The 27,463-nt window shown below is 52.6% G+C and overlaps 1 protein-coding gene across 1 annotated transcript; it reads left to right on the top strand.

Moving 5' to 3' along the window:
• Positions 1 to 1,257: 1,257 nt before the first annotated feature.
• Positions 1,258 to 6,915, top strand: EN1 (engrailed homeobox 1). The gene is made up of 2 exons (XM_072757318.1): positions 1,258 to 2,671; positions 5,795 to 6,915. Exons 1-2 carry the CDS (start codon positions 1,816 to 1,818, stop codon positions 6,109 to 6,111), a joined length of 1,173 nt encoding a protein of 390 aa, XP_072613419.1. The 5' UTR covers positions 1,258 to 1,815; the 3' UTR covers positions 6,112 to 6,915.
• The last annotated feature ends 20,548 nt before the right edge of the window (positions 6,916 to 27,463 follow it).

Consider the following 27,463-nt stretch of genomic DNA (forward strand, 5'->3'; position numbering starts at 1 on the left):
AGTTGGGAGCAAGTCCAGAGACGTCTGGGCAACCGGGTTAAACTCGTTGTACACATCGTCAGCTGGCTAGGGCAAACACTTGGGGTGCAGTGCTTTCATCGGTTTGATTTCACTTTGCAGGGAAATCTAACTGGAGGTGGCCCTGAACCCAAAAGCCGTGCCTCGCGTGCATCTGCCCTCGAACTTGCTTGGCCCAGGGGCCCGCCCTGGACAACTCTACGAGGCCCGGATGGCTTCGACTCAGGCGGCCAGGGAAAGAGCAGGCGCCTGGTGCGACCGGCTCTCCGGCTCTCTCGCGCCCTCTGGGCTTAATGGCGCCAGGACAGCTCCCGGGGGGTTGTCGAAGGTCCGGACGGGGTAGGATAGGGTAGGACAGGAGTAGGGATACTCCGGAAAGGACACGCAGTGCAGCTGGTGCAGCTGGCCGGCGTGCACTGCAAAACCGACAAACAGACGGTGCTAGCTAGGAGCAAGTCGCCTCCGGGTTTGCTATTTATGAAAAAATAAACTGCTTATCTGCAAGTAACCAACTCTAGGTCCATTTCACATCTCTGACCCTCTTCGTCTCACCCCTTCCCTACACACAGACACACACACACACACACACACACACAGACAACATTTTACCCGTCCTAACAAGAAAAAGAGAGAGAGAAAATAAAAGGCTGAGTTTCTTAGGCATAAGGATGTAAAAGAGCCGAGGCTCCTGCCTCCTGACCCTGTGCCCGGCGCGCACGCACCCATAATCCTGCATTTCTCCAACAAGTTGTTTATGGAGTTGCTTCTCTATTTGCCTACACCCCCCCCCCCCCGAAATCCACCCCTCCCTGGGCTCCTTTGCCCCTTCCTCGGTCCTGGCTTGAAAGAGGGGGAGGGGCTCGGGCTCGGGTGGGGGAGGGCGGGCCGGACGCGCGGGGCTCAGGCCGCGGCGCCCCCTCTCCGCCAGCGGCCGCCGCCCCCGGATTATTTATCCGCAAAGTCCCGCGCGCGCCCATTGGGCCGAGGCCCGGGTGTCAGCGCGAGTCCTGGCTCGCCATTGGCCCCGCACACGTGCGGCCTGACTCACGTGCTTCCGGTTTGAAGGCAAAAAGTGTGCCTGGGTGATTTTTTTTTTAAGCGAGAGAGTTTGTGCAAAGATCCGAGCTGTCAGAGATTTGAAAAAAAAAAAAAAAAAAAAAAGGAGAGGAAAAAAAAAAAAAAAAAAAAAAGGCAGCCCCGGCGCTGGCGGAGACGCGCTCTCCCTGCAAAAAAAGCAAAGGCGATTAAAGGCGCTGCCAGCCTCGCGCTCTGGGCACAGCTGAGCGTGACACTCGGGGAAGTAAAACCCCTCACTACTGCCTAGGAAGATGGCTAGACTTTAAAGACTATTTTTTCCCTTTAAGAAAAAAATTTCTTGGAGCTTTTTTTTTTTTCCTCTTTTTTTTTTTTTTCTTGTTTTCTTTTTTCTTTTCTTTTCCTTTTTTTTTTTTTTTTTTTCCTTCTTGGCCGTGGCTTACTCCCCATTTAAAACAAATCATTGAATCTGGTGGCAGAAAGAAAAAAAAAAAAAAAAAGAAAGAAATAGCCAAGTGTCTCCATATCTGGATGTCTACAAATTAGAGAGGGAGAGACAGCGAGATCTATCTGCTCGATAAGAGCGGGCGATCCAGGCCAGGCGCCTGGGCTTTTTTTCCTGCGCCCGCCCCGTGCCTTCGCCGGGGCTCCGCCGGCCTCCTTCCTCCGCGCACCCCCACGGGCCGCTGGCAAAGTGGGGTGGGGAGCGAGGCGGGGGGGGCGGGGGCCGGCGCGGCTGCCGGGGCGGCGGGGCGGCCGAGCATGGAAGAACAGCAGCCGGAACCTAAAAGTCAGCGCGACTCGGGCCTCGGCGCGGCGGCGGCGGCGGCGGCCCCGGGCAGCCTGAGCCTGAGCCTGAGCCCCGGCGCCAGCGGCAGCAGCGGCAGCGATGGAGACAGCGTGCCGGTGTCCCCGCAGCCCGCGCCCCCCTCGCCGCCCGCGGCGCCCTGCCTGCCGCCCCTGGCCCACCACCCGCACCTCCCCCCGCACCCCCCGCCCCCGCCGCCGCCGCCGCAGCATCTCGCGGCGCCTGCTCACCAGCCGCAGCCCGCGGCCCAGCTGCACCGCACCACCAACTTTTTCATCGACAACATCCTGAGGCCGGACTTCGGCTGCAAAAAGGAGCCGCCGCCGCCGCAGCTCTTGGTGGCGGCGGCGGCCGGAGGAGGCGCCGGAGGAGGCCGGGTCGAGCGCGAGCGGGGCCAGACCGGCGCAGGTAGAGACCCCGTCCACCCGCTGGGCACGCGGGCGCCGGGCGCCGCCTCGCTGCTGTGCGCCCCGGACGTGAACTGTGGCCCTCCCGACGGCTCTCCGCCAGCCGGCGGCGGCGCGGGCGCGTCCAAAGCCGGGAACCCGGCGGCGGCGGCGGCGGCGGCGGCGGCCGTGGCGGCGGCGGCGGCGGCGGCGGCGGCCAAGCCCTCGGACAGCGGCAGCGGCAGCGCGGGCGGCGTGGGGAGCCCCAGTGCGCAGGGCGCCAAGTACCCGGAGCACGGCAACCCGGCCATCCTGCTCATGGGCTCCGCCAACGGCGGGCCCGTGGTCAAGACTGACTCGCAGCAGCCCCTCGTGTGGCCCGCCTGGGTGTACTGCACGCGCTACTCGGACCGCCCGTCCTCCGGTGAGTACCCAGCCCGCGGCCGCGCCACGTCTCTGCGCCCCGCGGACGCCCCCAGGGCTCCCCGCCGCCGGGGCCGGGGAGAACAGACCCGGCCTCGGGTGCTCTCTTCTCTCACGGCCTCCTCCTCCTCCTCCTCCTCCTCCTCGCCCCCGTCCCGGTCGCAGTCGGCTGTGCCCCCAGTTCCGCGCTCCTGGCCTCTGTGGCCGCCACTCGAGAGGCTGCAGCTCCTGGCACGGGAAGCCCGAGTCTCGCTCGATCCTTCTGTTTGGAACTCCGAGCCCCTCGGGCCTTCTTTGTGTTTTTACCTTTATTATCCTTAAGAAACAAACAAACAAACAAACAAACCCACAACCAGTCATTGATTTTCCTTCCAGGGAGAGGGGTGTTGAGAGCCGGCGGGAAGGTGGGCCTAGGGATCGGGCTCTGAAATCCCGCCAGCCAGGTCCTGCGGAGGCCCAAGTGGAGCAAGGCTCTCATCAGAGAAATAATCCTCACCTTGTGTTCATACAGACACAAATACCATGTCGGTATTTTCTGAGGAAAGTTCATTTACAGAGAGATAGATTGGAGAACACACAGAAAGAGAGAGAAAAGCCTTTGATCGCTGTCCCTCCTCCCCAGGCCGGGTAAGCCGGAGAGTCTGACCCGGGTGGGTAGAACCCAGGGAAAGATGGTGCCGGGAGCCCCCGCTCCTGGTCCTCTGCCGCTCGCAGGCACTGGGAGCGGAGAGGAGCCGGGTCAGGCTCCCGCCGCCGGATCGCGGGGGCTCGGGGCATGACTGGCAGCCTCCTCGGCAGCTCCGTCCTGCAGCTCGCACATCCTCCGGGCCCTGCCCCTTACTTCCTTCACTCCTTTCTTCCTCGGCTCTGCCAGTTAGCAGATTCCTCCAGCTATAGGTTGTTTTTCTCGACTGCCTTAGGCCCCTTTTCCGCCTGTCCCTCGCACTTGGAGACCCCGAGGCCGAGACGTGCGCGGGGGCAGCCCTAGGCCCCGGGAGAGGAGGCTGGGGCCTGCCCACCTTCCGGGGCGGCAGCACGGGGGAGGCCGGTGGGCGCATCGAGGAGGACGGCAGGGGTCCGGCCTACAGCTGGCGTTGCGGGCACCGGGTCCGGTGGGAGGCCGGGCACAGCGTAGCCACGCGCCGCTCCACTCCGGCTGGTGTCTAGCCTCCCCACGGCTGCCGGCCGGGCGCGGATCGATGCGCGCTATCAGCCCCCGCCATCTCGAGCCCCGTTATTGACACGTCGGGCTCCCTGAACCTCCGAAAAGCTGCTTTGATTGACTCGCCTGATGGATAGAGTGATTGAGCTGTCAGGCTGTGAGGCTCAGGCCGGCCGGGAGGCTACGATTTTATTACAAGTGTCCGCGCCTCTGCACACACATACACAACCCTCTCACAAACGTCCGGGACGCACAACGCACAGCGGGGCCTTTCTGGAGATGTACACATCTTTGCCCGCTCAGCTAATTGCTAATCTAAACCGAGGCCGTCCTTCCTCCCCACCCCACCTCTCAGTCCTCTCTGCACCCAGCTTAGGAGCCGGCCTTGCCTTTGTTCTTGGCTGCTTTCTCTCTTCGGTGCCTGGGGAGGCAGGGTACTGGCTCCTCCTGCATGGGCAGTTCACGGAGATGAACCTCAACCCAGACCTGAGTCGCTGCAGTCAGCCGGGCCTGGACTCTTTTGTCACAGGACAGCTAGTAACCCCAGGCTCTGGTCGGCCCCTGGAGCCAGCAGCCCAGCTTGCCCTTCTGTTGCTAGGTTTGGAGATGCTGGTGAAGACCCTTCTTTCCAGACAGTTTCAGATATTAAAAGGCACGACAGGGACTTAACTTGGCTCAGGAAGCTCCCATAACCAGGGTAGGGCCCGCCAAGTAAATGCCTAAATGCCGGAGGACTTGGGTCTGAGGCTGATGGACAGAGGTTCTGGCTTTAAAAGCTGCCTCCTCTTTCCCCCTCCTCTCTCCAGATCTGGACTCCATAGCAGCTTTCTTCTCAGACTAGGTTTTGGGAGAGACTTCACCTTGTTGGGGAGGTTTGCTGGGGCCTCTTCCCATATCCATCTGTGATGCAAAGCACAGATTTCTGTCCCTGTTGTCCCTCTGTCTCTTGACCTCTGCCCATAGTTTGCTCCTGAATGGGGGGTGGGGAGGAGGGATGTAGTCTCCTTGCAAATGTCATAGATGGGCAGGGGAAGCGGATCTGGCCTGTTTTTGTTATACAGGACTTTTCAATCCTGAAAACTGTAGCTTACGTGTTCAAAAGACAGAGAGAAGAGAGACCGTGCCTGCGCAGCCGGGTAGAGGAATGGGGACAGTGGGCTCTTTCTTACTGGCACCATCCAAGGGGCAAAGCAAGCAGAGAACCCTGGGGGCCAGGGTCATGTGGGTAAGATGTGTAACTGGGTGAAAGCCTTTCCCCCTCCCTTCAGAGAAAGGGGTGCTTAGTGTCTCCCTGAGACCCTCAGTGTCTCTCTGGGACCCTAGAAAGGGCTTCCTTTAGGCCAAAGAGAAAGGAGAGGCACAGAGAACATATGGCCGGAGATCTAGGCAAGCCCCTCACCGTCCCCTTGTTTTCTGGGGTCAATGGCTATAAGCAGATGGGGTCTTATTTTAAGTACTGGGTGGAGGTGCACATCTCGAGAAGGCAGCTGGAGGATTCCTTTGCAGGCTGGCAATTTCCTCAGGGCAGTCCTGCCCCGGTGTCTTCACTGGCCCGGTCTTGAGCCTCTTTTTATTCCAGGGCTGTGAAGACAGCAGGCCCCTGACCTCCAACTCTGGGATGCACCGGCCGGGGCTCCGAAGGTCTCTCCATCTTGGATTGTGGGATTTAAGTCTGGCCCGCGGCTCTCTGAATTGGGGTGTGGGGTGCACAGACAGCCGTGGCCGGTTTTCCTCCGCCGCCTCTGGTCCCCCAGAAGGGGAGTCGGCCGACCCCAGCGGCCCCGCGATTGCTCTCGGGGCTAGGGGCGGGAGGGAGCTGGGGGCGCAGCGGGGCCTCCGCTGGCGCCCCGGAAGCGCGGGGCGCGATCCCCTGCAATTCTCACGGCTTCCTCTGCCCTCTCCCCCTCCCCTCTGCCCTCCGTCCCCACCCCCACCCCCACCCGGCCCTCTCCTTCGCTGCAGGTCCGCGCACCAGGAAGCTGAAGAAGAAGAAGAACGAGAAGGAGGACAAGCGGCCCCGGACGGCGTTCACGGCCGAGCAGCTGCAGAGACTCAAGGCGGAGTTCCAGGCCAACCGCTACATCACGGAGCAGCGGCGGCAGACCCTGGCCCAGGAGCTCAGCCTCAACGAGTCCCAGATCAAGATCTGGTTCCAGAACAAGCGCGCCAAGATCAAGAAGGCCACGGGCATCAAGAACGGCCTGGCGCTGCACCTCATGGCGCAGGGACTGTACAACCACTCCACCACCACGGTCCAGGACAAAGACGAGAGCGAGTAGCCGCCGCCGGCTGGGGCCGCGCGGTCCGGCCGCCGCGCCCGCGCCCCCTCCCGGCACCGGCACCGCCGCCCGCCCGGCCGGCCGGCCCCGCCGGGGGAGGGAGAATCCGCACCAGGAGGGAGGGAGCAGCAGGGAAGCGGGAGCGCGGGCCAGCGGGCGAGCGTCTCAGAACGGAGAGTCACGTTGGAACGAAACATGATTAAAGGGGGAGAAAGACTCGGACAGGTGCTATCGGAAAATAAGATCTATTCCCCGTTCACGGTGTCAGGGGCGAAACTGCGAACTCCTTAAAGCTCTATCTAGCCAAACCGCTTACGACCTTGTATATATTTAATTTCAGGTAAGGAAAAGAAATATGTGTAGCGATCTCTATTTGCTGGACTTTTTATTAATCTCCTTTATTATTATTGTTATAATTATTATAATTATTATAATTATTTTATCCCCCACCCCCGCCTCGCTGCCCCCGGCCCAGTTTCGTTTTCGTTGCCTGTTCTGAATGTCGTTGCTCCTCCGGTGCCTCCCGCCCCGCATCGCTGGCCCCCGTTTCTCTGGGACTTTTCTTTGTGTGCGTGAGAGTGTGTTCCCTCGCGTGTCTGCCCTTGGCCTCCCCCCGTCTCCCCCTCCCCCGCCCCCACCTCCCAGGCCCCTTCTGTCCGTCTGTCTGTCCTGCCCCCCCCTTTCGTTTTTCCGGAGACTTGCTGAGAAATACGACCCCACAGACTGCGAGACTGAACCGCCGCTACAAGCCAAAGATTTTATTATGTTCAGAAACCTGTAGTCTGAAATAAAGTGTACACTGTGCTCACGAGCCGCTGGCGGCTCCCCTCCTTGCGGGCTGGGGCGGGCGTGGGCGCCAGCACCCGAGGGCCCCGCGCGCGCAGCGGGCCGCGACCCCTCGCCCGGGCCGGCCTGAGACCTCCGCAACGAATCCCGAGGGCGAGACAAGCGCGCGGCCGTGGGGGCGCCCCGGATCCCGGGAGGTCCGGAGGCCCACGCCCGGCCTCGGATTGCGTCCGGAGGAGCCCGAAGGCAAAAGCCCAGTCCTGACTTCGGAAACACTGCCCGAGCTGTCCGGCTGCTCCCTGTGCGGGCCAGGCCCAGCCTGGCTCTGGCCTCCTCTCCAACCTGCTCGGCTCCTCCTTCGGCTTGCACCTTTCCCTTTTCTCTCTTTCCTCCCCTCACAAGCAGGTTGTGCTTGAGGGTTTCCCCTCCAGAAGCCCAAGGCCTTTCCCAAGGCGGGGCAGAGGTGAGGGGCTGCCCCCCCCACCCCCTAATTCCCAGCTGCCCACTAGGCTGCGGGGGTGGCCCTTCGGACCTGGTCTCCGGGCCTGGCCTCTCCGCCACCTGGACCTTGCCGCTCCTAGTGCAGAGAAGTGATTCCGTGGGTGAAGCGGCAGGTGGAGGCCGCAGGCACATGGAGCCTGTCCTGGCCCGGATCTCATGGTCCTTCAGAGCCCAGGGAGAAGAGGCCCCGGATGCTGGGAAGCTATGCGAAGCAGCAGCTCAGTCTGCTGCTGGGATCGCTTTCTCTTGGGGGACCCGCATTCTCACTTGGGCACAGGCCTGCCTCCTCCAGACACCAAACCTAAGCGGAGTCACTCTCAGAAAGCCAACAAAGGCTTGCTTCCTGACGGAGGGGGGCGCAGACGCAAGCATCCAGGACCCTCAGGACACATGGACTTCCCCTGAGGGAAATGTCTGCACTCCTGCCCCTGACCCTGGGGCCTGTCCTTCCAGGGCAGGCACTGGGCCCCCTACTTTCAGGGACTAGAAGGAGGAGGAACAGAGAGGGAGGTGCCTCCTCACGAGGTAGCATCTCCCTTTTGTCCAGCATTTGTTTTTGTTTCTGTTTTTTTCATGGTACATTCTCCTTTCCTCCTTTCTTCCTGTCTTCTGAAATATGTGTGTATGTACCCATACATGTGTGGCCAGATGTAGGTGTCCTTGCAAACTTGTGTGCATATGTGCTCACGTGCAAATAGAGCTTCACCTGAGGAGTTACCTGGTTTTTGTGTGTCCCTGCATGTGTGAGTAGTGAGCTCACTGGGTGTCCACTCCTCTATAATTAGATGCATACTTAGATGTTTGTGAACTCGTGGAAGTGCATGTGTTCATTTTTGTTTGCACACTAGAATGCTTGCAGGGGTGTTTGTGGGGCTTGTGCATGCTTGGGAACTCTGTCTGTGGTCTTGCCTTGGGTTTCTTTCCTGTTGTCTTTGCAGGGTTGATTTGGTGAGAAGTGAGAATTGGCCCATCATTCTTCCCGTTTCCTTGAAAACCTTGCTCCTGATTCAGGCCTATACCCAGAGAAGTGACAGGGCTAGTAGACTCGGGATTCCCTGCTCAAAGGTCTGGGGGCTTGAGGTTCAGTGGTCTGGAGTTGGAGAGCGTATTTGATATTGCCATGGGTTCCCAACTTTATTGCAGCAAATCTTTTCCTTCCATCCCCTTCATGCCTTCTCAGGGCTTATCGACTAACATCTGCACAAAATGGGTGCTTAAGGGCTCCTTGAGTGAAGAGCTGGAAGCAGAGGCCAGGGCCCTTCCCTTGGATGGCCCCAGTGAATGGTTTTCTGGTGGTTGGAAGTACATCCTTTGCCTTCCTGGGTGGGGAAGGGGGCCTGGGATCTTCGAGCTCTCCGGGGCTTCAGGTTAGAGGGTCTGAGACTTGGCACCCAGGGTCCTCCTCCCTTCATCCACCTAGCTTACTTAGAACATCTGGAAGGGTCCTGGCCACATCCAGATGTGGTTTTGGGGGCTTCCTGCTCTACAGAGAACCTGATCCTTTCTTTGAGTGCCTGGAAGTGGGGCTGCCCTTTCTTTGCCCATCTCCACTGTGGCCTTTAGGGTACCTACGCCCATCAAGACCATCAGATCTAGAGGCTGGGGCAGGAGCTAAGGCAAACAGGAGCTAAGGTGAACTCCAGGAATCATACTGTCCCTTAGGGTTAATTCTGGAGGTCAAAGCCAAGAGTTCCTCCTCTCAACCCTGGGGAGGAGGGAGGAGGCAGTTACCCTCCCCAGGACTGTATCAGTAGAGCCTATAGATGTTTCATTATTACGTAATTTGATTTCTTGCCCATATCTCCTCTTATCTTCCAACCACTGTGGACGGAGACAATTTTCTTCTTTGTTCAGTGGAGGAAACTGGAGCTCAGAAGACTTACATATTTGGTCCATGCCTCCTCTGTGGCTGTGTCTTTCTCTGTGTCATCTCTCCTCTTAACAACGGTCTCGGTCTCGACCTCAGGAATCTGGCCCAGGTCCTGACTTTCCTACCTTCTTGCCCTTCTCATCCCCAGTTTCCCTGTTTTGAAATTGGGGCTGAGAAGAGAAGAAGAAGACTATGGTCAGCCGTCTTTCTTGTCCCCCCCTCTAAAAAAAGAAAGTAATAATAATCATAAATAGGCATTGAGTTCTCTGATTTATGGGGCTGGCATAGTGAGCCGCCTGTGTATTAAAAAGTCTGAGGTTGCATCGAAATAAATAGTGGAGTGTGCTATCCCAACTTCCTCATTTTCTACCTTAAAAAAAAAAAAAGAAATCGGATTGAACCATAAACTTAAATCTTCCTCAGCCCAGAAGGAAATACACACTATTGAGTCTAAACACTATCGATCCCTGCCTCTTTCGGAGGGCAAAGGTCTCTGTTTTCTTACTCAAAATTCTTGTTCCTTCAATGGGGTCAGGGGGAGGCTGCAGATGGAGGAGGGGATATTGGGGGTGTGTGAGGCTACCCGGTATGTCTGCAAGTTTACATGTTTGTGGGGGCATTTGTATAAGGGTGGTATTAAGTATATTTGTTCAGGCTTGGGAAGTGGAAATGTGTGTTTGGGGTGTATGGGTGCCAGTAGTGACTGTTTGGTGTCTGTGAATGTGTGCATATGTGGTCAGTTCTCAGGCCCCCTAGGCTGGGCTTCCCCAGGGCACTGAGAGGGAGTGGCCTGCTAGCCTGCCCCCTACCTGGCTCCCACAGCCCTGTGACCTAAAGCAGGACTTCCAGAGGTGATCTCACCAGAGAGGTCACTGTGTCCTAGTCTCCCCCTACCCCAGCTCTCCAACACCCCCATCCAATGCCCTCTGTAAAAGGCCTACTTGCAGGGGCAGGGGTGAGCCTTGGCTGACTCCTAGAGACCAGAGGCCAATGTCAGGAAGGGTAGAGAAGCCCTGGCCAGACTCCTTATCCTGGATGAAGGTGGCCACTGTGGTTCCCTAGAGTGGTCATCAGCTCCTCCAACAGTCAGCCTAGATTTTCCTTTTTGTGTTGGAGGAAACCCATTCCTCTGACAGTAGAGGCTGCCTTCCCCTGCGCAGACCAGGACAGGGGGTGGGAAGGGGCAGGGAGGCCTGGCAGCTTTGCCTCACCTGGGGTGGGGGGAGTTCACAACGGAAGCTTTCACTCTGAGGGAGGTAGCAGAGTATTGCTCCATCCCTCCGCACTCCCACCGGAGACTTCTCCCTCTTTGAACTCAGGTGAGAGGGCTACTCTCCTGTGGCGACTTGTAGACAGGGCCAGGGCTGGGGACTCTGCCAACCCCCACTCCTCCCCCCAATGCTTTAGGCCAGTCTTTTAATGAAGTCCCATTGTTGGAGGGGGTCCTCAGGGATTCTTGAATAAAAAGGTTTCATTTCACACAGGCAGGGGTGGGGGGGTTGGGAGAGTGTGGGGGAGGGTGGGGAGGGTCCTGAGAGAGTAAGTTCCTCATTCAAAAGCACACAGCAAGTGAGAGGCAACCCCTTCACCCCCCACCCCCCACCCCAGCTTTCCTGAGTCCAGTGTCCTTCCCAGTGCCCCACTGAGTGGGTAGAGATATTGCACATCCAGCCACTCAACACACGTGCTTCTGCACATCAGAGAACACAAGCATCCATTCATCTGTGTGTATACACACGCACATATATAGAATATGTGCACGTATACAAAGAAATGTAAATGGGCTGATGTATTGAGGTGTGTTCACAGCAGGTACAGGGACATTGCCTCCATCGAAGCTTCTGGCACGCATTTATGCGTGGTCCAGGAGTACACATACTGGTGTCCAACACATATCTGCCCTTCCCTTCCATGGAGGCCACCAGGGAGAACTGGGGTGAAAGTGGGTGGGTTGATTGGGTGGGGGTCAGGAAGACTAGAATCAGGACAGCCAGTGGAGTGGAGTGGTGGGGTAGCCCCTTCTCTCTCCCAGAAGGCAGCTGGGTCCAGGTGACTCCTAGCTCAGACACAAGACAAACCCTCTCCAGCCTTACAGTGTACTCTGTCCTTCCAACATGCATCTCCCTGGGGAATAGCAGGGCTTTGGGCAGGAGGGGGCAAAGTTCCTAAAGCCAGATTTCTCAGAGAGCTTGGTAAGTCCTGGACCATTACAATTTACTCCTTGGGTTTACTTCTAAATGCAGTCTTTCCAGGCTGAGGTGTCACTCTGGAGGTGGAACTCTGGAATTTTCACCACAGATATGGGGGTGGGTTGCTTTGGGGACATTGTGGAAGATTTCAAGCCACAGTAATGGAAGGCTCTGGGTGGAGGTGAGTCTGTAGCAAAGCAGGGATTTACTGTGGGTGTGCAGGCACTCACATCTTACCCTGAAGAGAGAAGTGGTATCTATCACTCGCCGGGCTCTTGGTGTTAGGAAAGTGGTGGGGTGGGGGTGGAATGGGAGGAGGGGATAGGAATGTTGTGTAGAGGAGGTGGTGAGCACAAGCAACCCCCCTCTTCAACTTTGCTGGGGCATAGGATAAAACTCACATCCTTTTAGGGACTAACAGCCACCAACAGATTCCTCCCTGCCCCCTGCCACCACACAAGTGCACTGGAGGGCATTTGGAAGCGCCAACAGGGGTGCTCATCCTCCCCAGGGCTGAGGACTATAATGCAGGTGCCAGAGGAACACAATTACAGCTCAGAGGGGAGGGAGACCCCTGCGGGCAAGAAGTAAGGAGGCTCGGGAACAGAGGGACCCACAAGTATTTAAATCTGGCCACAATGGCTGCCAGAGGGGGCCAAGGTCTTGATACAGACCAACCAACCCAGGCAGAAAGACTCCCAGTTCTGCCATCTGATAAAGCCAGCACAATGGGAAACAACGGATAAAGCTCTGCTGCTGCTTGGCAGCCTCCACGGGCTGGGGAGAAGCAACCATCAATGTCTCCAAGCTGAAGGTAATGTAGATGCTGAACAAAACAAAGCAAATCCCAGAAACCACCTCAGCAGGTCTTTCCCTGTCCACTCCCCTTTACTTCCATGAAACAGGTCTTGTCCACCTGACCGGACAGAGGCAGTTCAGAAAAGGACACTCGCAGAAATTTAAATTTAAATCTAACAATAACATAGTCATTTATTGCCTGCTCACACTGCTCGCTATTTGGCATAATTTACTTCATTCAACCTCATAGATCTCTTTGAGTTGGAATGTATCATCCCCATTTTACAGATAAGAAAAGTGAGGTCCAGGGTCATCTTGCCAAGGTCACACCAAACCAAATTAAAGCTTACACTGTAGTAATGCATGGTTAGACTACCAGGCTGCTTTGCCTTGGCACCTCACAGTATCGAGTCTCCACCCTACGGAGACTTTGGCACCTGGTAGGGACAGGCAGGGGCTGGGGTTCAGGGCTAGCGTCTGTCTTTTGGCATCTCAAGTAGGAGTGGTCCTCCACCCCCACGTCCCCATCCTGCACTCCCTCCGGCTCCCCCAACCTCGCAGTCGGGCCGAACTCCTGCCATCGCAGCCCGCTCCACCTGGGTCCCAGACTGGGTTCCTGGGGTGAGCGGACCCCCGCCCGCCACAGTCAGCGGTGTCTGCCGCCCTCGTCTTCTCCCACCTGCGCAGGCGGGTGGGGGGACGCCGCGCGCCCCAGCCAGGTGTCTCCGCCCTTGGCCCGGCTCCAGCCCGGCTCCAGCCCGGCTGAGCGGCCTGGAGCGCCCGGGCCGAAGGCGCCTCGAAGGTGCATTTCCGGGGAGCGCGGCCCAGGCGGCAGCCCCGAGCCCCGGAGCCCCTCGGTCCAGCAGGGTGTTGGCGCCCCGCACGCCTCCGGGGCTCGCCTTCCCTCCAGGCTCCGCGAACCCCCCGCAGTGCTCGCCCGGCCCGGGCCGCGGCTCCCTCTCTGCCCGTCGGAGCCGCGAGGGCAGGGCCCCTCCAGCCGCATCCCCGCGCCCCACCTCGGGGCAGGCGACGGGACCTCGCCCCGCGCCCCCGCGCCCCCGCGCCCCCGCGCCCCCGCGCCCCACCCCGGCTTCTCCCGGCGGCGACGCTCTGTGCAGTTTCGATTTGTGTCCAGGCCGGGTTCGCGCTCCTCTCTGTCCTTTTCTGTGGGTCCCTCCACGTCCTCCGCTCCCAGCTTTCCGCTTCCAGCCTCTCCAGGCCGCGAGCCCTCGGCCCCCGCGGCCGCTGTGCCCGGGCGTCCCCGGCCTCCCCGCCTCCCGCCTCCCCTCGCCCGGCCCAGCTCCCAAGGTCGCTCCCCGGGCTCGGAGGGGGGCGGGCGCCTTCCCACCTTCCTGCCCCCCCCGCCCCCGGGAGAGGTACCAGCGCTGACCTTGAGGCGGCCAGGCTGCCCCCTCCCCGTGTTCTCCTGCCACCCTTGCCTCTCCTCGACTCGATGGCTCTCGGGTCGTGGCCACTGGTGGCAGGGGCGTGGGGGCGGCGCCTTCCCCTGGCGGCAACCCGCAGGGGCTTGCAGTCTCGGCTGCGCACCCGCGGCTCCGAGCGGCCCGGCCTGGGTCAGCGCCGGGCGGAGGCGGGGTGGACCTGCAGGCCGGGAGCTCAGACTTTACTTTTGTTGCTTCAACTTGCCCTGCACGGTCAGACCCGGCCGCCGGCTCACACGCACCGCGGGGAGTCCGAACCCTCGCCGGCTCCGCTCGCCGGCCCGACCTGCCGGCTCAGCGCCCCGCGCGCCCTTGGCCTCCGCCGAGGCCCCGGCGCCGCAGGGCTCGGCGTCCGCCTCCTCCGCGCGCACTCGGGGCTCACCTGGCCCCAGAAGGGCGGCCAGCTGAATTTTTCCGGAGTTAGGTGAGCGCCCTCCGAAATCCCCCAGGCGGGATCCTCTTTAGGGCAAAGAAAAAGTTGCAGCAGCAGCAGCAGCAGCAGCAGCCGAATTCCTGGCTGCCTCTTCCCTCAGTAAAGCTAGCACCTTTCGGGGCCCAGACATTTGCCCACCTTCCCTCTCCTCTTCTGGAGATAATTTGGCCAAGTCACTTCCCTATGCACAGCTGCGGTTTCCCGCTCGGGTTCACTGTTTACTCGGAATTTCTTTAAAACCAGCGGCGCCAAGTTGCCCTTGCTCTGCGTCTTCCCTGGGCGGGCCTCCCTCCGCCCAGGCCTTGCGGAGCTTCCAGAGGGCGCGGTCGGGCAAGGAGGGCTCGAGAGAGGCCTTGGCCTAGTCTGGGACGCGTCCTTCGGCCCTTTGCTCAATATCTCAGCCTCGCTCACCCCTGCAGATCGAGCTCTGGCCTTCACCGCGGGCCACCTCCCTTCGGCTCCGACAGAGTGCCCAGTGCCGTCTCCTCCTTAGGCACAGGCGGCAGCCAGGGGTAATCAGGATGTAGACACCCCAGAGAGGAGGGCTGGACCCAGTTCCGCCCGCATCAGGTCTCCAGTTTCTTATCAATTGTCTAAAATGCCCTCACAGGGCCGGGCTCATTGGCGGTGCATATGTAGTGTGTGCTGGTTTGGCAAAGGCAGGGAAGTGACAGGCCCCAGGGTGCTGGGTGCGTGTTGGGGGAGGAGAGAATGTGAAGGATAACGTCTCCCAGAGGCCACTTTCATTCAGCTAAAGTAAACGAAGTTCCCTTTGGGGAATCAAAGTTTTGGGGCTTTCTGATCCGGCAGGACCTGAGGGTGTGGTGTGGGGAAAGGAGGCACTGTGTTTTGTGCATCCCAGTTGCAAACTTTGGCCCCAAACAGAAGCAGGCAGCAAGTGAAAGTGAGCAGAGATGTGGAAGGTGGGGGGCAGAGAAGGCACCACCAGGGCGAAAGGCTGACGTTCTTGGGTGCAGTGGAGGGAAGAGGACACTGCTGTTTCCAGTCTCCAGGTCCCAGGCAGAGGTCTCCATTGAATCTGTTCATTTGCCTTTCTCCGAGGCCGGGACAAGTCTCAATCTCTTCCTCCCTAGGCTCCCACACCTTCTCAGTTACCCCAGGGACAGCTGTTTGTACCACTGCCCTCCTCCTAGGAGAGCTGCCTGCTTTTGGATCTGGCCCACCAATGGAAGCAATTCAAGACCTGCCTGGCGAGGAGGCTCCACAGTGGGGCCCTCCCTCCAGCTTCCTGGTGGGGTGGTGGACCCCCTTCTTCCCTAGAGACCCTCTAGAGCCAGAGTGTTGATGATCATTACTTTAAATTAAAAGTCCCTTTTTTCCTTTCCGTCTAAGCCCCAACTTAGTTTCAGAGAATGAAGCGTGAAAGCTCTTTTATGGAGATTACCGATGCTTCATTTATTCCCGCAAATGGCAAACACGGCCCGGGAAAAACCGAGCGAGCGAGCTCCTTGTCTCGGATCCTCAGCCGTCTCCGTGTTCACAAGCTCACTTGGCTGTGAGACGGGCGTCAGGGAAAGCCCCTGCAGTGGGCTTACCTGGGGAAGGGAATAGCTCCTTCGGTAGGTCTGCGACAGCAGTCTCCTGCTGGAGGGGATAAGGAACCAGCTACAAACCCCTGATTTGAGAACTGAGGGATTTGGGACCAAGGAAAGTGTGTGTGTGTGTGTGTGTGTGTGTGTGTGTGGTGGGGGTGGCCCAAGTGTTACCTCTGAGGATCCCTGAGGAATTGAATTTATGCATGAGCGGGATATACTGGTTATCCCCACTGGCCTGGCCGGATTTCGCTTCCATTTCCTTTGGACAGTGGGATTTGGGGTGCATTGCAGGAGAGAACCAGGAGACCCATGTGCCACTTCCTGACCTCATTTCACATTCCTGTGCCAACCCTACGCCAGCCTTTGTGACTTCCATGCTGGGCCAAGTGGTTGTGTCCACAGTGACAGCTCTCCGTCCAGGGTTTTACTTAGTTACCTATGCACAGCCCCAAGGGCAGCCGGAAAGGGTGGGTCATTTTGGAAATGGATCCAGAACCTCTCAATCTTAGGCATACAAAACTCACCTAGTGACCTGGTGGTTGTCTCCTCCATAATCGAGGATTCTTTGGTCATTTCACAAGAGGCAGGTGGAAGGAAGTAAAATGACCTCCAGGAGGAAAGTGACAGAGGGTTCTTATTCTTTTGAGACAGAGCAGGAAAGTTTGAGAGGGAAAAGTAGAAGCTCCTGGAAGGAGAATTTCCCGAGTTCAGGCTGAAATTCCTTTGTGACACTGTGTTATTAACTCGAACACGGTGGCGGTTCCACATTCCGGCTATCCCACACTGGGACCTCTGACACAAAAGCTATTGTTTGGGGGGTTGTGTGGATAGCCAGGAGGGGCCATCAGCCCTTCTTCCTCTCACCTTAGGAAGCTCACAGGTTGCAAGGAAAGTGAAAGTGCTGCTTTTGTTTTAGAGGGACTTGTTTTTGTTTTATTTTGTTTAAAGAAGATAGCCTATGGAAGTGTGAAAGTGGGATTTGCCCTCCAGTGTCAATGGACTAGGCTGAAAAAAAGTGCAGTTTTCTTTAATATACAGCTGGTGACTTGTCTATGGCTTGCACGGGAGTCAAGCCTATTGCAGGTGCCTTTTCTCCCCTTAATGCATGATGACTCTTACACCACAGAGGTCCTCAGTGGCCAAGAGGGGCTGTCTAAATGGGTTTTGAGAGCAAGATCATCCCACAGAGCCTGGGGAGGTTCCATGCAGTGAGGGAAGGCGAGGGTCCCCTAGGTTGGGGCCCGGGTGTGATGTGAAGTATTTGCGAGCACACAACACTGAGTCGGGAAAGGAGAAAAGAGGACTTGCTGCTTGCATGAACAGTTGCCAACTTTCATTAATTACTCAGTCACTTTAATGTGAAAGCAAATACCAAACTGCTCTAGTGCCCATTCTGGATTAATGGCCTGCAAAATTAGATGGGGAGGGGGCCAAAGTGAGAGTTGAGGTGTTCAGTACTATTCAACCCTCCTTTCAAATCCAGAGGGCTTTTGGGGTGGTTTTGCTTTTTTCTCCCCCCAGAAAATGCCTGAGGTGGTGGTCAGGGAATTGAAAACTTAAAAAAAAAACAAAAAACAAAAGATATTCCTTCGTGAACAGAGGCTGGAGTCCAGTGACAAGGAACATCAGAGGGAAAGCCTTAAGTGTCCTGATGGAGTATTCAGTCACTCAGCCTGGCCTAAACCGAGTGCCCGTGATGCAGGAACGTGGGCAACAGCGGGACGGCCTTCTCCTGTTCCAGGTGTCTGTTTTGGTGTGCGATTTCCCAGATTTTCAGATTAGACAGACGTGTTCCTGAAGGCTGTGCCTGGGTGTTTGGAATATTGTAAACATAATCGGAGCCCATCTCTTAACTTCAGGAATGTCAGAGACAATACCTCGGGGACCGTTTTTTGGTTGGTTAACTTAGCTGAACTTATGACCTGTGAAAGAGAAAACAAAGTCAAGTTTAGGTGAGCCTACTAAGGTAGCTTCAGGGAAAAAAAATTGCTTCCCTACTTCTCCCACGTCAAATCTGTTTAGGTGAGTAGACTATACCACAGATCTACAGAATTTTGAGGTTATGTTTGCTTTTCCTGGACACTTTTTCCTTCTTATCCTTGTGTTTGTTTGTAGGTACTATCAATCCAAATGTGCCAGCATTTTGCATGGATTTTTCTGAGAATTGTGTTTGCACGGAGCAGTGTCAAATAGCTTTCGGAAGTGTGGCTCTGGGTGTGGAATGGGGCATTTAGGGCTGGAATGCAGGGTGCCTCTGCATTCTGGTTGTCAGATGAAGTAGACCAAGATGGAGGGGGCATCCCTGAAATGGCTCCGGGTCTATTTTGGGGTAACGTTCCTCAGAGTTCTTACTAAGGAAAGACCTTCTTCATCGTAAGTGTCACATTTCCAAATGGGCAAAACTGGGGCAGAAGAAATTTGAAACATCCTACTGGGGCCATTTTATGTTTAATAGCTTGCTGTGGGTTCACTGTTGCAGGCTCAGCCCTTGAAGTATACATTCTTGGAATTCTAGGGCTCTTCCTGGGATTCTCTTAGGCACAGTCTATACATGTAAACCAATTTGAGTAAAAATGACACAGGTGAAATAGGAATTGGGCGAAACGGAGCAGATAGTACTCTGCTTCTTTAAACTGCTTCCCTTTTCCTCGCTGCCGGGACAAGGCTGTGGGTGAAGAGCAGGCCCCCAAATACCTGAGTTTAATAGTGTGCAGGTAGGGGGCAGACTGGGGAGAACTGACACCCCAGAATGAACTCCTTTTTGAAATCAAATGAATTTATCCCAAGTGAATACCTTTAATAACATCGGAGGATGTTGAACACCAGTGGGGAGGAATTCAGAGCTGGCCTTTGAGCCAAAAGGTTTTCTTGCTGTTCAGGTTCAAAACTCAAATCCTAGGCCCTTGATATGTGTGTGTGTTTCCTCCAAGAGGTTATGGCACCTATACAAGGTTGCACTTGAACTAGTTCCATCTAAAAGAAAGTCCCTTTTCTTTCCCTTATTAATTTCTATAGTTAAGGGCCTTATAAAAGAGACAGCTTGTGTCCTTTTCTTTGGGAACCCTAGACAGTCAGCTCTCAGCCCCTCTGTGGGGCCAAGAATTTACTACACACAGAGGTGGGGCACCAACAATCAAACAGAGTAAGTTCCAGAACCACTCAGGATCAAGAGGAAAAAGACCCCCTTGGATGATCAGAGTCGTATCTTTGGCGGCCAGACGAACGGATCATAACAATCCTTGCAGTTTTTCCAAACTTACCTAGAGTCAGAGTCTCATCTCTGCCATGCTGACAGGCAGATGACAGAGTGAAAATGGAAGTTTATGCCACTGTTTGGCCACTTAGGCTGTTGTTTATTTATTTTCCCGTGTGGGAGGGAGTGAAGAGATAACAGGAGGAAAGGATTTCCGGGGCTCTTTAACAGTAGACATAAGGCTGATCTTTTTTTTTTTTTTTTTTTTCTTTTCTTTTTTTTTAAATGGAGTTTTGCTGTTTAATAAATAAAACTGCACATGTCAATCTGGGCAATGTGACGTGTTTTTGATTGGATAAAAGATTCATGAGGAGTCAAATCATGGGATGTGTTGGATGCAGCTTCGTTCGGTTTCTAGAGTCACTTTCGGAAGGAAGGCAGGTCTCTCCCCTCAGGTAACTTGGGGCAGGCCTCAGCCCCCTAGGTCTTCAAGAGGGGGAGGAGCTGGCTAGACACTGGGGTCCATGGGGTCATATTTGTTCCCAAGTGCCTGTCCTTACTCCCAGTTGAAGTAGTAGGAAATGCTGACAGTTGACTTTATGGGGAAAGGAGCAGAGGGGTGCCCTTGAGCTTGTGGCGCTCAATTCGTACTGTTTTCTATCTATCTCTCCGTGTGTCTGAATGGTGGGAACTTTCTATCTGGAAGAGAATTATTTCCGTGCACAATTGTCTGTCCTGCTAGGAAAGTTATGGCTGCCCTGTAAAAGGGAACTGCTGGTCTTCCTTTGTCCTACGTTGGGAAGGCCTCCTGGTCAATAAATACATATTAATCATGTAAAAGGATTGACATGCAAATGAAGGGCACCATTGACAAGCCCTGGATGGCAGAGGAGAAGCCCTTCGGCAGCTGTGGTCCTGGCCGGAGGAAGCCAGGGCCACACCAGGCTCTCTGCTGGGTGTTTTCTACAGGGTTAAACACCCTTTTCTAATAATTACGTGAAAGAGTTAATTTAAACTGGAGATAGCTTTAAGATCGCTTGCTTGCATCCTTCTTAGCTTTGCCAAATCTCCAGGTTTGTGGTTGTTTTTTTTTTGTTTGTTTGTTTTTTGTTTTTTAAATTTAAGTCTGGCAGTAGTCAGGCCACCCTTTGGATCGCTGTGTCTCTGGGCCCAACTGGAAGTCTCCAAAGGTACTTTGTTCTTCTGATCAAAGGAAAGTTCAACCAGACCGAGAGGTGGTTAAAAGCTTAGCTGAATTTTTTGAGGAAGGCTTGATATTGCAGGAATAATTATTAGTTGCCATTATGAATTACTGCTTATAAAATAGCACGTCGTACATTGTTGTAGCTTTCTTCACAGAGCGAAAAAGACACTACAAAATAACGTTGCTATAGGCAAGGCTGAGCTTTGATTCAGATTTTTCTATGTGCATGACACCTGTGGGTATGTATAGTCCATAGCAATGATTTTTAGGATACATATGACCACTGAGGAATATGATTTGGTTGTGAGGATATGTAAAGAAAATCTTTTGCTATAAAGACAGAACAAAATACAGTATTATCTACTGGCAGGTCATTGAGGTGAATATAATTGCTTTATGTATTCTGGATTATTAGAATATAAGAAAATATTTTAGCTCCTCTGAAAGACTAAGTTATTACATATACTGAAATAGAAGTGAAGAGTATTTGAGGAAATGGATGGTCTAACTTGGATTTTCCTCCTTTAGGGGCATGGGATTTTTAAGGGTTTGACAATTGGAATTTATATGATGTAGGCTCCGCGTATGCCTATCAGCACTTACCAGCCAAAATGCATGTGTTCAGTAACTTTGGAATTGGACCACAAAGCAGATTTTGATGATATTCCTGCTCAGGCCAGTGGTGTCAAAATGGGCCTTAGTTTGGTCAAGACTACGGCTGTCTGCAGGTTTTGGCAGGACAGGGCCTGGGAATAGTTCCCGGGAAGCCATGTGCATGGGCCTTGTTGCTGTCTTTCTTTTGTGGTCTGTGTCTAATCTTATCTGACGCTCTGCAACTGAGTAACAGGTCTAGCCACACCAACTTGAGGAAACCAGTGGGAATGGGTAAATGGTCTTCCTCCCCTGGTATGAAGCACTAACCTCGCTGCCTCATGGATTAATTCTATCTGAGGATGACTGGGGGATCCAGCTCCTTCTGTATTTGGGGGCTCTGTTAGCGCTGACCAGGATATTGACTTGTCAAAACATTTGCATTCCCATTTTAAATAAATTCACGAAAATCTTTTTCACTAGGGCTTGTTGGCTCTGAAAAATTCACACTCAGTCTAAAATCAAGCACGAAGTCTCCACCGTTCTCACGATGGACATATTATGCTTAGTGCGCTTTGCTAATGTTTATCTAGATTCTGGAATAATCAAATCTTACCTAGAATTCAAACCTAGCAAACATGTTGTCTATTGAATTACTGCATGTGTGTGTTTGTGTGTGCGTGTGCAAAAAAAGTAGCTACTGCTGGAGCTAAATTATTTAACATGATTTTCTTGTATTGTGGAGAGGCAGGCAGAGACTCATTTTTTGGATTATGATTTGTATTATGAAATGCTTATCAAATGTTTTCCAAAGATTAGTTTAATTTTAATTAAATAAACCTTTCTCAAGAGGAGGCTCCCAACTATTTCTTGTACCCAGAGGCTAACGTACTTGTTGGTTTTAATTATTTTCTGCTGTTACCCAAACTGCTTTGGGTACTCCCGCCCAATTAAATCAAAGGCGCAGGTTCCTTATACACAATATGTTTAATATTTAATTTTAATTAAATTAATTAAATTGTTTATTTAATTTTATGTGCATTATTGTTCATTGAACGATGCAAAATTCATGATAGTAAGAGTTAGGATGGGGAGGTGAATCAGAGAGCTTCCAAACAAGCTAATTATGGGGCTTAAAGGAAACTTCCCCTCCATTTCCAGGGAAACATCCCTCCCAGAACCTGAACTTTCTCTCCCAGCAGTCCATGACTGCGGCTGGGGCTGGCCGCTGTGGCTACGGGTCTGTTGGCTTCTTTCATCCTCTGGAACTCGCCCTGCGATTTGCAGCTGCAGCAGCTGCTCGGCAGAGGACAGGGTATGTGCGGGCATGTACACGCTGTTGTCACGGCTCATGCTCGAGTGACATTTCCTACTTTGCTGAACAAGGAGGCACCAGCACAGTGCTCCTGGAAAGGACCGTTTTTCTACCAAAGACACAGGCAAAACTTCCAGAAATATCTCCCCACTCAGGAAGGGCCCCTCCTGATGGCTTTGAGCTGCTCGATCCAGGCCAGCGCTTACAAACGTGGAGGCTTGTGAGGGGGGCTCGCCTTATGGTTGGAAGCAGTTCCCTTAAGGGAGGGGGCCGTTGGCTTGGCTCCGTGGCATCTTTAGGGCATGTTTTTTCAGGAATGTTTTCATCTGCACTGGGCTAGGCTTAACTGTCTCTCACTGGAGCACTGAGTTCCCAGGAAATCTGTTTTAACAGGCATAGGAAATAGAGACCCCGAAGCCCGCAGGTTTCTCTTATCCTAGTTGTCTCTAAAACAAGGGGTTCTGGATTAAAAAAGTTAGAAGTGCCCGAGTTAAAGGAGCCCACTGAATTCTGAGGCATTTGATTAACTCTCTTCCTGATTTTCCTGACTTAACGAATAATGACATTATCACCACCGTGGCCTGGCCCTTGGGGCACCTGAGCCAAATTTTCCAAACTTGACCTTGCGAGGTGACGCATTCGCTGAACGTCTTTTTCACTTCAGGGTTTTCCACATCTGGGCCACGGTTGGCTATTTATATTTACACAATTCATCACTCTATAAATTCCTTTTTTTTTTTTTTTTGGTAGGGTTGATAGTTTCTTTCTTGGAGGCTTCTGCTTCTTGAGACTCATTAGTTGTATGCAGCGAAATATAACCTTTAACATGCTTGGCTCAGCTACTGGGAGAACAAAAAGAGAGGAAAAAATAAATGGAAAGAAGGAAGAAAATGAGAAAGGAAAAAGAGAGAGAGAGAGAGAGAGAACCAGCACCCTTAGGTGAAGCTGTTTCAGTTCTCACTAGCCACCCTACTTGAGAGCGGGGGCTAAAAATAAACTCGCTTTCTCTTCGTTGTTGTGGTTGTTTGTTGCTTTTTTGCCCCCTAAGGCTGGTTTTGTTTCAGTAGATTAAATATTATCATAAAAGTAGCTGATGATGCAGGAAATTAAGAATCAGGTTGTGGAATATTTTGCAAAAGCCTTCTTAAATATCTACGGCACTTACCCAGTTGGGGCAAACATTAGTTTTAAACCAAAAAGCATTTGTCAGGATGAATTCTTAGCTTCAAATTCGGGAAAATACTGAGAAGCATAGTTAGCCCGAATGGAAAATAAAAGTGGAAAAAAGAGCAGAAAATGTAAAAAGTGAGTTGAGAGGGAAATTAGCATTGGCTCATTGGGCCTAGAAAAAAGAACATCCTCAACTCTCCATTTATGCTGCCCATCTGTAAGCTTAAAAACATTTTTAGTATAAAACACAAACCTTTGTGGTTACAGGAAATGTATCTGAGGATGGACGCAATCGAATTTGTGGGACACTGCTGTGTCACCATGTTTAGCATCAAATTATGAATTAAACAAGAAGAATGAATAACAAATTAGGATTCGCCTAAGCTTAGCTTTGTGCAGTGGGACAATGAAAATTTATTTGAATTCTATTCCTTGATGAGGTTACAGATTTTTCTCCCAACAGAAGATACACATTAATGCTGTGGAGACCATTATTGGAAGTTCATTTTCTGTGCCCATCTTAGAGACCTTTTCATGGATGCAGAAAACTCCTGCGCGGATTTTGATTTTAGAAGAGCCCCCTGCTCTATGTAACTTTTCCTTTGCCACTCCCAATGGAGGAATAATTTGTTAGAGATATTTTGAAGATGATTGCAGAATTATCGTGTTGAGTTTGTATGTCTGTGTGTGCTTTTTTTTTTTTTTTTTTTTTTTTTTGTGGCCAATGTGTAAGGAAACAATTGTTAAAGATGTTGGCTTTTAAGAGTACTATGCCAGGCTAAGAAATGATAGGCTTCTGACAGCTGGACTGTTTGTGAAGAAAGAAAGAAAAATAAAGAAAGAAAGAAAGAAAGAAAGAAAGAAAGAAAGAAAGAAAGAAAGAAAAAAAGATGACAGACCATAATTTCCAAAGCCCGCTGCACTTTTAAAAGTACAGCCAACTGTTCCTCCTCACCTAACTGGAACCGGCAAATAATGTGTTGTGACCCTGGCTAATGCCTTCACCACATGCTGAAATTGGGGCGAAGAAAGGAAAAGTGGCTGGAATGCACACAAGGGAGCAGAGAAGCAGACAAGTTAGATATAGTGGGACAATTTCTTGTGTTGCTGGATGTGAGAAAACTTTTCAAGCCCTTAATGTAACCCATATGCATCATCATTCCAAGCTTATTAAAGAGGCTAAATAGATAGACATATAAGATAGACATAAAAATATCACCTGCTCACATACCGAGGGCATTTGGGGAAATTAAAACAAAACATAAGCCAGTACGATTGCTGGTTCTTTGCGGCATGAGCATATGTTACACCTGACGGATGTCGCTTTTTTTTGAGCAACTTTTTACCTTTGAAGAGTTTTAGGTTCACAGGAAAGTGGTGGAGACTATTGCCTATTTGTATGGTTACTGTAATAACTACAGGTTTGCCTTTTACTGAGCTCATTTCTCAAGAGCCGGAAGGCTTCTTTCTGAGGTTAGATCTGATGCGGTTTGTGCGGCTTCGTTAGGGCTTCCTGTCTTCCTTGAAGAAGACACACCGGCTTTACACACAAAATCAGAAAATAAAGCGACAGGGAAGTGGATGCAAAGAGTTGGTTGCTTAAAACAATAGCCGAGTTTAGTCAAAGGAACAGCTTTGTGTGGGCTGTTTTCAAGTAGATGCGCCCGTGGTCTCACCTGCCTCCCTTCCAGCCTGTCTGTGTCTGTAGGCAAGGTCTCTGCTAGCTTGCTGTGTCTTTCTCTGTGTCACCTTTGAGATCTGACCAAACTGGGGCAGAACCTGACGGCTCCCCTCTTCCCCCACCCCTTCCCTTTCAAGTCCAAGGCCTGCCTGGTGCCCTTGCCATAGTATTTCTCCTCTGGGGCCTCAAGCAGTAAGTAGTTAATTTATTATGTTAGGTTTCGTCCTTAATTTAAAAAGTTGGGGGTTAGGGAGGTAGTGTATGTGTGTATGTGTGTGGTGTAACCCCTCTTGGAAATCAATCACCAAAGTCACTCCTCAGAGGTCTTAAAAAATATCCTATTGCCTCCCTCCTCCCGCTGACCCCCTCACCCTCTCCCTGCCTCCACCCCAACGTGCTAATCACATTCAGGCCAAAGGCAGGGCCGGGCTACCTGGCTGCAGCCCAGAGGACATTTTATTTTATTTACAGATGAGCTGTTAACCCCTGAAATATGGATTCATCTGGAAGCTGTGACACAGGAAGGCTAGCTCGCTCGGGCAGTTCCAGCCTAGAGCTGCGGTAGTAGTCACCTCAATTAGCTGTGTCATTCAGAACAGAGCCCACAAGCCAGCAGGCTGGGCAGGGGGGGCACTCGGTCCCCTCCCAGCCTTGCCACCTGAGGTGACATGGAAACGTGTGCAGCCCAAGGCCTGGCCTCTGAGTAGATTCCACTCCAGGCTCTGGTGGGGTCTCTGCTTTCTTTTACCAAGTGGGTTCCAAGGTGATGATCTCACCTCTGGGTTTATACACGTTTGTGTGTATTTCTAAATACCAGTTGACCTCTTTGAAGCAAGACTTTGAACTGGATATGCCCTTCTTCCCACAATACTGTAACTACTCATAATCTTTGAAAAGTGTCTTTTCAGAATTACCTTTATGAGTTAGTTTACAAATCACATATTCACACACATGACCTGTCACAGACAAATAAAAAGGCTTGGCTTTGTGATTTTATATCCAGACCTCACTCTTGCTCAAAAAGGCTTTTCCCAGCCTGATCACTCACCTTATTCATCAGACTTGGCTCAAAAGGACTTTCGACTCTTTCCCAAACTCAGATCTTCATTGAAGCAAGAAACTTTTCTACCACTGGGGATTTTCAAAAGAGTAGGCCACATGCTCTGACACACTTCCAGAAGAATTCTTAGAGGTTTTAAGCATGGCAGGTGTAATTGGAATAAACTTACAAGTCCCCAAGTGTCTCTTGGAAGGGGACAAAATACATCTTGGATATGAAAGTTTTGGGTTGGTGACAATTCCCTTCTCAAAACAATGTGGCCAGTAGACCTGTCATACTCCACTCCGCCCTATCCCACCCCACCCCACCAAGCCAGCCTAGACCTTACTCCACTGGGCGCTGGAGAACTAGTTAATATTTGTTTGAATTTCAGGCAGGGTAGGCAGGTTCCTCAGATGCAAATCTGAGGCCTGGTTTTAAAGACATGGTAAAATGTTTGGTGTAGGACAACCTGGTAAGGTATGTCTTTAGCAAACTCCATTTGCATCCTTAAGACTTTTCTCTGGTAATATAGATGTGCAGATAACAATGATGTATAAAAACTCATTAGCCATGAAGTATGTTCTGAGAATACATTGTTGGTGAGAAAGACCTAATCTTTAGCAAGTATGTTTCTTTGTTTCCATTCATTTCTTACATATGTGTGTCTATATTTTGTATGTACTATGTATGTATTTTAAAGATGCCCCAAGGTTTCTACTAGAAACAAGGATACTGGAAGAGGGCTAATTAGGATGGCATCTACCTTGGTAGATCTGAGCATGTGGTATTGGTAAAGCAAGAGTTCCTAAAACAATTGGAGGGAATTTGATAGTTGATATTTCCTTATGGCTATTTTCCTGGCTAGGCTGTTTTATTTATTATTATTATTTTTTTAAGATTTTATGTACTTACTCATGAGAGACAGAGACAGAGACAGAGACAGAGAGAGGCAGAGACACAGGCAGAGGGAGCAGGATCCATGCAGGGAGCCTTATGTGGAACTCGATTCCGGGACTCCAGGATCACACCCTGGGCTGAAGGCAGACGCTAAATCCCTAAGCCACCCAGGCTGCCCTAGGCTGTTTTATTTTGAATTGCATTTTTGGGCAGTCTAATCCAGCCAGTGCATGATGGACCCTAATGCTCAGTGTACGTGGCAGGAGGAGTCCGGAGTCAGCTCCAGGAGTGGAGGGCCCTGAGCACATGTGTAGAGAGGCTGAGGAGGGCTTGGGCTTTAAGGACTCCCACAGGAGGGGTGGAGCCTGGAGTAACTTCTCTGGCAGTCTTGACCACTACCCCTGGGAGGCCAGGCTGTGCTTTCCAACACAGATCATGGTGCTGGGGTCAGGATACCAGCTTCTGCCACCAGCTGTATGATCTTAAGTAGGTCTCTTGTCATCTCTAGATGTGAGCCTAGCATTTGCTACATAAAATGATTGGATTAGCTCAGCAGTTCCCTACTTGAGGTGTTTGACAGGAGTATCCTGAGGAGGAGGGACCTCTAGTAAGTCCCAGTGTTTTTAGGCAATTGCCGGAAAAATTCTGTACTCCATTTGCTAAGGCTGCCCTGACCAACCACAC

Source organism: Vulpes vulpes, chromosome 5 (assembly GCF_048418805.1).
Source record: "Vulpes vulpes isolate BD-2025 chromosome 5, VulVul3, whole genome shotgun sequence".
Taxonomy (NCBI): Eukaryota; Metazoa; Chordata; class Mammalia; order Carnivora; family Canidae; genus Vulpes; species Vulpes vulpes.